Source organism: Onychostoma macrolepis, chromosome 09 (assembly GCF_012432095.1).
Source record: "Onychostoma macrolepis isolate SWU-2019 chromosome 09, ASM1243209v1, whole genome shotgun sequence".
Lineage (NCBI taxonomy): Eukaryota > Metazoa > Chordata > Actinopteri > Cypriniformes > Cyprinidae > Onychostoma > Onychostoma macrolepis.
The window spans coordinates 27,943,394-27,958,149 of NC_081163.1; the positions used below are offsets into that span (position 1 = coordinate 27,943,394).

Genomic DNA, 14,756 nt, shown 5'->3' on the forward strand with positions numbered 1-14,756 from the left:
GACGTAAGAACCAATGATCATTGTTTTCACGCATCAAGCACACACATTTCTACTTCAGTTGTGACTTTTGATCAGGTAAATGTCTGGCTTCAAAAGCTCACTATGAAATCTGAGGAAGCATATTGAGGTAACAAAGTTGTGTGTGTGTCCCCACCCCCAAAAAATAAAGTTTATTCATTATTCTTTCTGTCTTGATAGAGCCATTAGCTGTGTAATATATTAGCTGAATGCACAAGATTGAGTGCAAATAAATCAGTGAAGAGAATTTAAATACAATTAATATATATTTTTTATTATTATTAAATGTTACAAATCTCCAAAAAAAAAAAAGTGTTTAAATGAACATTTTATGTTAAATAAATTGTAATTTATATTTAGTGATGTTCTTACCAGGTAATGGATATTATGTATATGACACATTGAGTAGCAATTAAGTCAATGAGTATTTTTTTTTATCTTAATAATTACATAATTTGCTTATTAATTAATCTAATTAATCACAAATACTTATTTACCAATATTTGCTGAGAAAAAAAAAAACTCTAAATGCCCCAAATAAACAATTAAAAGTTTAATTATCCTTAGACAGTGATGTTGAATAGACAACACAAAAAAGTGACCTTTCAAAATGCTAATGTTGTATGTTTTAATTCTATGACTCTCCTCATTAATTCAACACATTCTCGTATTCTGTCTGGAATATGTTTTAGCCTCTGAATCACATCTTGCTATTCAAAGGAATAGTTGACCCAAAAATGAAAATTCTCTCATCGTTTACTCATCCTCATATCGTCCCAGATGTTTATGACTTTCTTTCTTCAGATGAACACAAGCAAAGATTTTTGGTCTGTATAATGCAAGGGGACAGGACCACTTCAGAACCCACACAAAGTGAATACGATGGTCAAGTTTAACATATTGGTATCTGTATTTTTTGTATTTATCCTTTCACTTAAGAAGACACTGATTCATTAACAGGGGTTGTATGACTTACTATCTGTCACATTCATTTGTGGATGTCCCATGCATTAAACAAAGAGAGATAATTTTTTTCTAAAACTCTTAGTTTGTGTTCATCTGATAAATGAAAGTCATATATATACTGTATATATATATATATTGGATGGCATGACGGTGGAAAGGATAGAGTTTCCTTTTAATCCCTTTCCCTGTATTTGTGTGTGTGTGTGTGTGTGTGTGTGTGTGTGTGTATGTGTGTGTGTTCCACTGTGCTGCATTTTAAATGTTGTTATTGCACTGGATGTATGTGTTCGACCTGTGCATTTTGTTTAGTTTTCTCCCTTTAACAAAACCTCTGTATATCTGTTAGAAAAAAAAGTACTTCTACCTTTTTAATACTTGAGTACAATTTAAAGTTGTACTTTTTTACTTTTACTCAAGTATGTTTTTGGCCAGATACTTGTACTTTTAACTGAGTAAAATTTTCAAGAAGTATCTATGCTTTCACTTGAGTAAAATTTTTGAGTACTTTTTACACCTCTGCCTATGTCAAATGGTGCTATGTAGAACCATAAGATGTGCCATATTGCATTGTATTTCTTCAACAAAAATGGTGCTAAACAGCACCAACAGTGGTTATTTGGCTTGTAAAGAACCTTTAAAGAGGCTTAACAGGTTCTTTGTACGGCAGTGGTGCTATATAGCACCTTAATCACCCCAAAGAACCACTAAAGAACCGCTGAAGAACCATACAGGAGCTTAACAGGTTCTGTATATAGTAGCGGTGCTATATAGCCCCTCAGTCATGCCAAAGAACCGATGAAGAACCACTAAAGCACCAACAGTGGTTCCCCTATGATTACGAGCCAAAGAACCACTTTTAGTGCTATATAGTACCATTTTTTTTAGAGTGAAGGATTGGTCAAACAAACATTAAAATGCCTTTGCAAACTGTACTAGCAATTTATGGTAACACTTTATTTTAAGGTGTTAAAATACAGAGTAATTACCTAATTAAGTACTTAGTAGTAGCCATTGTACTTACATGAAACAAAATGTACTTACCATGTAACTAAGTTATGGAACAGCCTGTAATTACAGTTTGTAATTATGTAGATGTAATAGGAAGCTACTGTTACACATGTAACAGACCGAGTCTGTTACACAGCTACTTGTACACTTAAGTGCAATCTTGATACACTTTATTTTAAGTAGCTTATGCCTGTGTAATAATCTGTAATTGTAATGTAATTAGAAAGATATTACATGTATTTAAGCTGTGTACTGGTGGGTTAAATCAAACTAAGGTGCAGCTGGATAAGGTGTACAGTATAGATACACATGAAGTACGCTTAAGTACAATCTTGATAAACTTTATTTTAAGTAGCTTATGCCTGTGTAATATTCTGTCATTTTAATTAAATTAGAAAGATATTACATGTATTTAAGCTGTGTTCTGGTGGGTTAAATCAAACTAAGGTGCAGCTGGTGTACAGTATAGATACACATGAAGTACACTTAAGTACAATCTTGATACACTTTATTTTAAGTAGCTTATGTCTGTGTACTTACATTTATAATTACATTGTATAAAGTCCGCAACACATATGTAACAATCTTTATACATAAGTAGCTGTGTAAAAGACTTGTTCTGTTACATATGTGTAACAGTAGCTGCCTATTACATCTACATAATTACAAACTGTAAGTACAAGCTGTTCCATAACTTAGCCAAATCTGACGTCAAAAACTCAGAGAGCAACCTCTGTACCTTAGCAGCCACATCCCATTAGAGTGTTTGACCTGAGCAAGATGTGTGACAATATGATGCTTCATGTCCACAATGCAAACAACAACACAATGTGTTCTCTATGGGTGTTATGCAGTGATATACTGTTTTGCGAACAGATGTTTTGTGTCAGCTGTTAATAAATTGTGTACTGCTATATGTTGTATTAGCCAATCAAAATCCAAGATTAGAGCTTTTTATATTACTCTATTATTATTGTCATATAAATATGGTTATTTAAACATGACTATTTATCACTGCTTTTGTTACATTGTTGCTTTACCCCTTTTTTATTAACCTTGTAGCTAAAAAGTATTCTGAACCCCTTTTCTAAAATGTCATGTTTTACTCTATAACACGTGATTTTGTGGAAGGTCTCATTTGTGCAGTGCTGGCGTTTCACCCAGTTTCATCTGCTTTTCTTATGAAACAGAACATTGTGCAAGTAATCATTTTACTCATGAAGAGTTCCGTGACTCTTTGTAGGATTTCTTTTCTTTTTTTTTCTATTCTTAGCGCTTTTTTTATTCTTAAGGAGAAGACAATGGTACTTTCTGCTTGCTATTTGCTGTTTCTGTTCTGCACTCTGAGTCACTGCAGAACTAATGTTAATGTCAAAAAGAAGTTAACTTTCACTCATTTAATTGACTAATTTAATTTCCCTTATTGCTTCCTGAACCCTGAATTATACTGATTCATTTCATTTGACTTTCTTTCCATTTCATTATTAGGATGAACTATCCTATTTTTAAATGTCTCAATGTAAATTAAACAGTGAAATGTTTAATTACAACATGCATTCATGTATAGCAGCATTATTTGATAATAACTTAGAAATGAGAATTAATCCAAGGGTAAATTCAGTACAGCCATACAACATTTTAGCTGAGCACTAGAATAGAGTGCAAAAGTGTGTAAAACAACTTAAGTACAATGCAATTAGTTGCTCAAATTCACAAGTGTCAGGATCTCAAATCATCCCAGAGAGAAAGTCAATTATTATGCACTAAAAAGAATTAAAATAATCTTAGGCTGTGCTTAATGGACATAATCTTTTTGACTGTATCCGATTTTTTGTGGATACAAACAGGATGAAACCTTTATACGGAAGTCTAGATGAACACAATCAGGTCTTTCACTGCCCTCTTTTGGTGTAGAGACGTATGGCGAACAGCGTAGCATGCTTTAGTCAGTGATGAAGGAAGTAGGCTATTAATTACGGTCCAGCTTGGTTAATCAAGTTAAATAAGCTCTTCAGCGTTATCATGTGAAGGTCGTGGGCTGTGGGTTCATGTTATTCCCTGGTCTTACATTAATGCAGCAGGGGAAAGTGTTAGACAGCAGAAGAAAGCTGGTTCAAGAGAATCATTTACTAAATGCACTTTGTTAACGCCAAAGCGCTTATTTATAAATTGCTATTTCAGAGTCACATGTTTTCTTGTAAAATCGCTGACATTAGCCTATGAATGGGCCTATATGCTTATGATGTAGTAACATTTAACCCTCTACTGCATGCATTTTGATGGTACATGATAAAAAAATATTCCACATAATTTGGGAATATTTTATTGATAAAACATTTTTTTGACCACCCCTCAACCCACGTTGTGCAACTATGGTACAGAATTACGGAGAAAATTCTCCATTCACATATCAAAAGACAATGTTCAGAGAGCAATTCAAAATCACAAATCTGTCAAAAAATCATTAACTGAAAAGGCAAAAACACTTGAAACACATTGATATATTCAGTGTTGGGAAGTAACTAGTTACATGTAACGGAATTACGTCATTTAATTACAAAATAAAAGTAACTGTAATCAGTTACAGTTACTGAGAAAAAAAAATGTAATTAAATTACAGTTACTTATGAAAATGTTAAGGATTACAAAGGGGGTTACATCTGTTTTTTTTTTTTGTTGTTGTTTTGTTTTTTTCACACACACTCCCACATACAGATTTAATTGATTTCTTTCATAAATTGCAGTGAGTGCTCTAAAATATGAAACACCAATGTTTCAAGAGTTTATAATATGCTTATTTGATAACTCTTTTATTTGCTATATGGGTTTATGTAAATGCTTTATTTTTTTAAGATTAACTGTTTTAAAGGCATTGTTAGATTCCAGTGTTTCCTGTCATAGTTATGCAAAGATTTGATTTCAAGAACAGTATCATCGCTATTAAACTATTATGATTTTAAATATGTATTTAACCTCAGAATGATCTCAAAGTAAGTCTGATTTTGTGGTGGCTATGCTTCAAAGGGGACATGGGATGCTGGTATGATTCTTTAGGGTCTTCTTGAAATGGTACCAGTGGTCGTGTAAAACAACACCCTTTTTACCTTGTCAAAAACAACTCTGATCACAGCGATTTGTTTCGGTGCATAGCTCTTTACATGATAATGAGCTCTGCTCACCCCGCCCCTCTCTTCCGTGGAAGAGCAAAGGCGATTCGCAAATAATCATTAAAAAAATATAAAGTGTGAGACTTACTACTTCTGGAGGTGCAGCTGGATCATGAACAATGGATCCATCCTTGAGTGTTAACTTTTTAACAAAACTTGCCTTGAATTGTCCCTCATTCAGAAAGCAAAGGAGAAAATGATTTGCGCAGACATAAACGAATTTAGGAGTATTCGTTGGCGCATTACCATCAAAATAAAAAATAAAAATTCACTGCATCCTCGGTGGCACTGATGTCTGGAGAAAATTAGGACTCTTATATTCGTCTACATCTAACAACAAAACACCTGCATTGCTTACAAGACGTTGTTGTCGCTACAGCTGCTCAAGCGCGGAAAAAATGACAGACTTCGTACAACTGACTGAGGGTGGAAATATGCTAATATGGGACAGTACATCAGAGGTTGTGGGAGGGGTCTGAGCAATATGACATCTTATTGGCTTGAAAATTTTTTTTATGTTTTTGGGGGATTAAATAAGGATTTGTAGGGTGGTTGTGTCTACGCACTACTAAGACACATTTATATGCAAATGAAGATATTTTGCATCCAATGTCTCCTTTAAAATTAAAATATTACAATCTTCATTCAAGTGATGAAGGATTTTGAAAGTCTGACAGTATTAAGTGTTGAGCACTACTGTAAGGTTAACCCTGTCTGCTTTACATGTTTCAAAATGATTAACAGTTGAAAACATTGAAATTTCAAAAAGTAATCAAAGAGTAATCAAATGTAACCAGTTACATTACTTTAATAAAGTAATTGAAAAGTTACACTACTTATTACATTTTAAGTAGGGTAACTTGTAATCTGTAACCTATTACATTTTCAAAGTAACCTTCCCAACACTTGGATATATTGCATTGCGTGGTGCGAGGCTGGGAAACTCCGGTCCTGGAGGGCCACTGTCCTGCAGAGTTTAGCTCCAACCCTAATTAAACATACCTGCCTGTAGCTTTAGTGATCTTAAGATACATTCATTAGCTTGTTCTGATGTGTTTGCTTAGGGTTGGAGCTAACTCTGCAGGACAGTGGCCCTCCAGGACCAAAGTTTCTCAGCCCTGATGTAGTGTGTCATGTCATATCATGTACTTCATGGAATGAGATTTTACTCCGTGTTAAACTTCAAGAAGCACTTCTTCTCTGTTGTGAAACAGAGGTGCACATTACAATTTTTGCACATCACTTTGGGTGTTCCTTTGTACCAGGAACCTTGCATCTTCCCTTTTTGTCACACATAATGGGAAATCCAGGGATGGGAGCTGTGGACCCCTGCTTCCTTACCCTTTATTGTGGAATTGAAGCTGAATTTCTGAACATGCAAAATAAAAAAAAAAAAAAATCATAAATCCTGACAAAAGTCTTCAAACACACATATTTTATTATTTACAGTTCATGTAATTTTAAATAAGATTACTAAAGCAAATAATCTTGCCTTCTTCTCACACCATGTGCTCCTGTGACCATGTGTCAGAACAGGACGTCCCACCTTCAAATGGTGCTTGATAGTGACTCCCACACCTTATTGGACTGTTCTTTGATACTTTTCAAACATTTTAATTGGTTGCAATCATTTAAAGAAACTTGCACTTAACACAGCCATATCACCCTGCAGCCCAAGACCGGTTGCCCATGGAAGCTAAGCAGGGCTGAGCCTGGTCAGTACCTGGATGGGAGACCTCCTGGGAAAACTAGGTTGCTGCTGGAAGAGGTGTTAGTGAGGCCAGCAGGGGGTGCTCACCCTATTGTCTGTGTGGGTCCTAATGCCCCAGTATAGTGACAGGGACATCATACTGTCATAGAGCACTGTCTTTCGGATGAGACGTTAAACCGAGGTCCTGACTCTCTGTGGTCATTAAAAATCCCATGACACTCATCGTAAAGTGTAGGGGTGTAACCCTGGTGTCCTGGCCAAATTCCCTCCACTGGCCCTTGTCAGTCATGGCTTCCCAATAATCCCCATCCACTTGACTGGCTCTATGACACTCTCTCCTCTCCACCTGTAGCTGGCCTGTGGCTGCCGTCGCATCATCCAAGTGGATGCTGCACACTGGTGGTGGTTGAGGAGACCCCCCCACCACACACACACACACACACACACATGATTGTAAAGTGCTTTGGGTGTATAGCAATACACAATAAAAGCGCTATATAAATGCATCATTCATTCATTCATTCATGGGGCATAAGAAAAACTTGCCGTTGCTAGAGGGTTAAAGTGATTTTTTTACCATCTCTTTTTATTATCAGACATAGAATACAATGGCTTTGCAATGATCAAAATGCATTGACACGTCATGCCTTCTTGTCTCTGAAAACGCTGAAATCAGTTCACACATTACCTCGGGATCTCTGATTACTTCAATGCAAGTGCTAGGCTACTTCAGAGCTGTAGCGTCAGTATTCTATCTGGCCACGAGAGGACGCAAAATACAGCTTCGGATCCTCCACACTCTTTAGTCATATTCATCAACGTCAACCTTGAATGCAAACAACAAACAGACTCCAGATCATATTTTTTGTTAAAAGTGATGCCATTATATATTCTGCAGATGGTCTGCTAAAACTAGTCTTACAACCAGGAGACGTTGAAAATGTTGCATGATGAGGTATGTTTTAGGCCTATATACAAGTTTATCCAATTGTATAATAGGCCTATCTCAGACATATTGACCGTGCATAGCCTATGTCACAGTAGATGCACTAATAAATAAGTAGCTAATGTTACAACAACGCTTTTTTCCCCAACTTAATAACACCAAATGTTCTAAACCAGTTGCGTTTAATGCTCCGAATTTTCATAAAGAGATTATGACACTGTGCTTTTTTCAGTCTTGGGATATGATGGTACAACAAATCTGGCGTTTAGTGGCCTAATTTATTAACTTAAGCCTAGTCCTTACTATATCTGTGGAAACGTTTGTCAAAATCGCTATGGAATAGAATAATATGAACACCTTTGAACGGTCCACATCTGTTCTGCTAGCATGAGACGCACATTCTTCACGCATGACTAAACGCATGCTCTGCCCGGCCGCCGTGTGGACCCCAAAGGGCCTCCCACTGTATCTGTGATCGTTACTCGCTGTCTACTTTTACACACCTTTCCATGGTCCAAATGTCTAAACGGAATGGCAAGAACTTTGAATAAGGCATAGGCCACGAAGCATGTTAACCAAGCAAAAAAGTTAAAAATACGTGCCTCGTTACTGTCTCGTCGCGTTTTGCAGGTCACAACAGGTCCCATATAGGCTAATTCTATTTACTTTAAATAAATATCCACTGACATTCAGAAAGATTTAAAGTTACAGTTTACGTTTAAAATACCAGAAATTATGGATAAGAAATTAAGGATAAGGATTTTCCTATTTCCAAACTACGAGTCTCGAAAATACCTGATATTTTGGGAATATGTGGCCTGGGATGGAGAGTTAGCCTATAGTTTGTGAAACTGTAAATTAAAAAAAAAATATATATATATATATATTTATATATATATAACAACCTAACCAAGGAGCTATCCAGTGAATTAAGCAGGGGTCGTTTAAATTTTGTTTAACAATGATAAAATACATTCATCATATTTTCACTAAAGCTCTACCACGTGAGCGGTAAAATTAATCACAGGACATTTAGCTGTCAATTAAGCCATTTATGCAAATAGAGTTTTTGGTAAGCGAAGCCTCATCAGGACTTTCACGCATTTGAGGCCGCTGCAAAGCTGGTTTGATTAAACGGTTCTTGCGTGCATTGTGGCAGGCGCTTTTAACTGTGCTGTATGATGAACGCCCAACTGATCGCGGTGAATGCAAGCTAATTAAAACCTATAAATTATGTTTTTATAGGAGTTCTTAAGGCGCGTCTTGCGTGAGAGATAGTGGACTATTCAGCCATTTACCGCTTAACCGACGCCGCCACACAATAGCCCACTCTCCAGAATGAGACTGCAATAGCCCTAATTATAAATTAATTAAGTGCAAACAGATAATTCTCGCGATAAGTATTTCAAGCACCCAAATATTGAGAACGAGGTTATATAGCCTATGCCAGTCTGGTTTCACTCGTCCTGAATGAGATCTAAATTAAATGCTAACGTAGCCTATTTTATTTCACAGTGACGTGTAGTGGTACTTGTTTTAATAGGCTATATTAGTAGCCTATATGCTATTTATAGCATTAAGAACAAGCATATAATTTAAATTAGACATTCAATTAGTATATTTTAATAGCATATACAATGACATAGTGGTAATTATTGTTTTAGCAGCATTTTTTTTTTTTTTCAATTTAAATTAAGGCATTTGGAGACAATTATCCAAAAACGGATTTGGCTTTAAATGTGAAATAGTTCTATATTTTCGCAAAGAAGCCTATTATAGTATGGGTTTAAGATATTTTCTAAGCCTTATAACAGTCCTATTTCTTCTTATAAGCTGCAAATAGATAAAGTTATTCGAAGATTTGTTTTTCATTTTAATTCTCTCCTCGCGTCTATGGGTGAATTAGAGCGTGGCTGCAAGAGGCAGAATTCAACTACAAAGGCGAGAGCAATCTCTGTGCCGTTTGATATCTGTGAGCACAGGCGCGTAACAGAATTGGCCGCTGACACACGTGGCAAAGAGCTCCTTTGTCATGGATAGGCTCCCCACTCATATGTGATCTGATGTGTTTCCGGTTAGTGGCTACTAAGAGTGGTTGTGCACGAGTAGAGTTCCAGAAAAAGAGGTGTCAAACCGAGGTCTGGCAATGCGGAGGGTGTAGGAACCGTATACCGTGCGCTGTCAGTCATATCCAAAGTGACAGCACGCAAGCGTTATCTCTCCACTACATGTCAACAAGTAGTCTTACAAAATGTACTCAATTTCGCGGGAAATTAGCGCGTTGTCATGGATACCTAGATAACGCTGTCCAGTCTTTCGTTATATTTGGAGCGGAACAGGTTACAATCCAACCACTGGAGCGAATTTCAAAGAGGAGAGCTGTTATGGAAGAGCAGCGGGATCAGAGCGAAGATGACAGCGTTTCTCTGTCACCGAGCCTGCCCTCTCCACCTCTGCTCCCGCTGCAGGCTGCGCACCACACGCTCAGAACCACCAACTTTTTCATTGACAACATCCTCAGACCGGACTTCGGCTGCAAAAGGGAGCATTGTCCAACTGTCCCCAGCACCCCTTGTCCGGATTCCAGCTGCAGTACCGACAGTGTTTCATCTTCTGCCTCGTCCATCGTTTCGTCTCCAGCCAGCAGTAGGCATTCCAAGGCAGACGAGGCCGACAGAGGGAACGCAGCAAAATCTGGGGTCGTCTCAGCTTCATCCTTTGCTTTGAATAGACCAGGTGAAACCTCCTCGCCCAGTAAAGACACCCAAAAGAGTATGTGGCCCGCCTGGGTTTATTGCACGAGATACTCTGATCGACCTTCATCTGGTAAGGCATCTGGCAACAAATAATACTCTTTATGATACTAATACTCTTCTTTTATTTATCTATAGGCCATATCTTTTCTTGCATGAACTAAAAGCAGGAAAATCAACTTATGAATATCGAATACTTTCGATCGTAGAATATTCGAGCTGACACACACCATAATCATAATGCCTTATGTTCATTAAACCAGACCAAATTTACCAGCAGATGAAACATAAAATAGGATTTTTTTTTTTTTGGTTGTTGTTTTGTTGTTGTTGTTTTGTTTTGTTTTTTGTTTGTTTGTTTTTTCGTTTTACAGCATGCACGATCCAGACATAACTCCACCGATTGTTTCCAAGGAATTAAGATTTACATGTTATCTTGTCTATTAATAAATAAACGTCGTTTATTAATAATCGTAAGATATTTACAAGATAATTACAAAAGAACTAATATTGCCCAATAAATATATTTAAGTCTACGAAATGGACACAATAATCAAGGCTATCTAATGTTTTAATAAAACAGAAAAAAAAAAAAAAAAGATCTGTTGCGTGTGATTGATCTCGCATTTTAGCGTTGAGGTTGTGATTTTGTGCTGCCATAGGTTAGGCCTAGTGACAATTATTATTATTATTATTATTATTATTTACAAGATCTCACATATTTTGCTTATAGCGTAGGCCTATTTATGTTGATGTAGTAAATTTGATCCCCCTTGGTTATCTCAATTCACCGTGCAAAATTGGAAAAAATAAATTAATTAATTAAAAATTTAAAAAATTCCTCAGGATGGTCACATATATAATTATATTAATAGCTCTAACCTTTTTCATTTTTAACCTAATTCTGTTCCATCATATAGGCTATTTTGGCTTTTGTCGATGGCTTGCAATAAGACAACTTCAGGAGCACTAGACGTCAAAACGAATGTAATTTATTTTTCCAGTTTCATTTTTATTTTTCATTTTTCCAGCAACATAATAACAATGTAGTTCATATGTTGAACTACGTGTTGTAATCCGTCTGTATGTGTAGTTACATTATTATTTTCCCACAAACTGAAGCAACAATTCGCGTTTTTGTATTTCTGTTTATTTATCGGACAAGTCAGCGGAGTTAGCTGTCTATCTAGTCCTGTCAGTTCTTAAAAGGTAACCTAAATTTATAAAGATTATTATTGTAAAATGTAAGAAGAATTTTGATGTTTATTTATTCTAGTGATCATGTGGCACAGACAATACTCACCACGCCACTGCCCTTTTTTGTGTGTGTAGTCCAAAATGGCATTTAATTAGATGGTTGATATTCATGGATTCGTCTCATTGTTGTCTCCACACAAGGCCCAAGGACCCGGAAATTGAAAAAGAAGAAAAACGACAGTGAGGATAAACGACCCAGAACGGCGTTCACAGCTGAGCAGCTCCAAAGACTGAAGGCTGAGTTTCAGGCAAGCCGCTATATCACGGAGCAGCGGCGGCAGGCCCTGGCGCACGAACTCAAGCTGAACGAGTCGCAGATTAAAATCTGGTTCCAGAACAAACGGGCTAAAATCAAGAAAGCCACCGGATTCAAGAATGGCTTGGCAATGCAGCTAATGGCGCAAGGACTGTACAACCATTCCACCACCACCACCGTTCAAGAAGACGATGGCAACTAGCAAAGACAGAAAGAGAAATAGAGAAATGGAGAGAACCCGGAGAGTGAAATAGGGTCGGAAGACAAAGTGGAAAAATTCAAATTACTTGACCAGACGTTATAACGGGATATTGTGGTTACTTTATCAACCTGTTTGGAGGAGCGAGTGATTTTTTTACAAACCATAGGCCTCATTTTGATTTTGAGGATGCTATTAAAATCTAAATGGATCGCGCTGGTTTGTTGTTTGAAATCGTTGCCACTACCAGTCAAACTAGACACTTTACATTTGATCTAAATTCTTGTTTTTTTATGTTGTTAAAAGCAATATTTCTTCGTGCCAAAGATGTTATTCGAACAGTATAGCTACACTTCGTCTATTGGTAGGCCTAATTTTTTTTTTTCTTTGATGATGGGACTTGGGATAATGGGAGACTTATCTGATAGCAGATATTATTCATTTACAAGATATTTAATACTGTATCCAAATAAACCTTTTTTGTACATACAAAACGTGGCATCTATTTTCTCCATATTTTGCCCTTATAAAGTTAATAGCCTACACATTTTTATTTTATTTTTTTCTTGTACCGTGAATCAGAGACAGCTCCAACAGAGTAACCAAACCTGCGTCGTCAAATTTGTTTCGCCATGATGTTTACCAGGCTTCTCACAATAAGCTCAGTTGCCCTTTTTTTAATGTGACAGCGTTTTTTATTTTTATGCGGCGTTGGCGATTCATTTCTGTAATGCATGTAAAACACAAAATGCCATAACATTTTCATACACAGATAGCGTTATAATTTCACCAGTAGTCTGATGTATTGGTCCCACTTTATATTAGGTGGCCTTAACTACTATGTACTTACATTTAAATTAATAATTTGGTACAATGCGCTTATTGTGTATACATACATGTTTTTACATTGTACTTATATTTTTAAAAATACATATGTAATTACATCTGTAATTAATTTCTGAAATTACATTTATAATTACACCGTTGACCCATACCTTACACCTTAACCCACCCTTAAACCTACTCATACCACCAAACCTGTCCCTAACCTTACCCCGTATCCCACCTCAACAGCAGCAATAGTGTTTTGCAATACAGTATGAACACAATAAGTACACTGTAGGTCTACTTTTTTTTTTTTTTTTTTTTTGATGTAAGTACATATAGTAGTGACCTATGTATTTTATATCAAAACTATTCAAAAATAAATACATTGTATTTACAATATTTAATATAGGCCTACGAACTGATCTATACTAACATGTAAATATACTAAAGAAATTTACAAATGTAGGCTATGTTGGAAGACAAAATCATGGTGTAAAATTACTACTTTGTTAGCTGGAAGAATATAGGCCTACACTTTTAGCAGCAATAATAATAATAGCCCAAAGTTTTAACAAAATTATTTTAATAGAAGGTAAGGCTAAGCCTTGTTGTTTCATATAGGCCTACTCCAATCTCTTTTTAGCTGTGGCTTTGAGAATTTGAGAGCAGTAGTTGAGTGACTGTTTCGGTGGTGTGTTGTGGGCATGCCGTGGCTTTTTTGTAACCGATTAATCAAACCAAAGACGACAGAGAATCGTGAACACCTTATCCTGATGGGAATCACTGTTTGTTTTCTGAAGCTCTCTGCCCGGGGCAACATTTTGCAGCGTCATATGGCATCTTCATTGGACCTGCAGCGTGCGTGTTGTTGGATTCGTGGTTTTCTCACTCTTTTATTGTCTCCACCGCTATATGGTCCTCAACATGAGGCGCGCCTGGGCAGGCTCGGCGCAGTGCAGGAATTAGCAACTGTCAAGTTCAAAAGCGAGTTACACTTGATTGAGATCTTGGCCTGTAAATCGACGTTTTTCTCAAGTTCTTAAAAACCACAACAGAAATATCCTTCAAAATATGATTCAGAAATAATAAACTAAGGTTCATGCCTTACTCGTGTGAACGTCTTAAAGGAACGTCTGCCAGTTCCAGTTTGAAAATCGTCGCAAAAGTTCCAGTTTGGCTAAAAGCATGTTGTTTTGCCGTTTACAACAATCTTCGGATTCCATAACGCCTCGCTTTGCTACCACCTGCTAGAAAATCAATTTTGGAAGCGCATTTGGAAGCGAATAAATCGAATCAATCACTGCTAAAAAAGCTCACATTACCTCTTGTGTCTTCCGCCGTCACGCCACGCTTGAAACTAGATTTGGTGTAGCCTATGAATAGACAACATGAAATAAAAATTCATTAAAAAAAAAAATAAATAAAAAAGAGGGCTAATGAACCGCGGTAAACTACGACTAGGAAACAGTGTATCAAGTGCCCTATAAATACGTTACTTTCTCAGTTGTTCTTTATGTAGGTTTAAAATAAAATAAAAATAATTTAAAAAAATAACTATGATTCTGTTCCAAAAATATTGTTTACCAACACTCCAGTTTAGGCTGCTTCATTTACTGCTTCAGGAATTATAGGGCTCTTTAAAAAAAA

At 36.5% G+C, this 14,756-nt stretch overlaps 1 protein-coding gene across 1 annotated transcript; it reads left to right on the forward strand.

Moving 5' to 3' along the window:
* The first annotated feature begins 9,592 nt into the window (after positions 1-9,592).
* en1a (engrailed homeobox 1a) lies at positions 9,593-13,258 on the forward strand. Its single transcript, XM_058786091.1, has 2 exons — positions 9,593-10,642; positions 11,968-13,258. Exons 1-2 carry the CDS (start codon positions 9,880-9,882, stop codon positions 12,282-12,284), a joined length of 1,080 nt encoding a protein of 359 aa, XP_058642074.1. The 5' UTR covers positions 9,593-9,879; the 3' UTR covers positions 12,285-13,258.
* The last annotated feature ends 1,498 nt before the right edge of the window (positions 13,259-14,756 follow it).

Excerpts from the sequence above, each read along its gene's own strand:
- en1a (XM_058786091.1), top strand. The coding sequence starts at position 9,880 with ATGTGTTTCCGGTTAGTGGCTACTAAGAGTGGTTGTGCACGAGTAGAG. Across the intron at positions 10,643-11,967 it reads CTCTGATCGACCTTCATCTG|GCCCAAGGACCCGGAAATTG; the intron begins GTAAGGCATCTG and ends TCTCCACACAAG.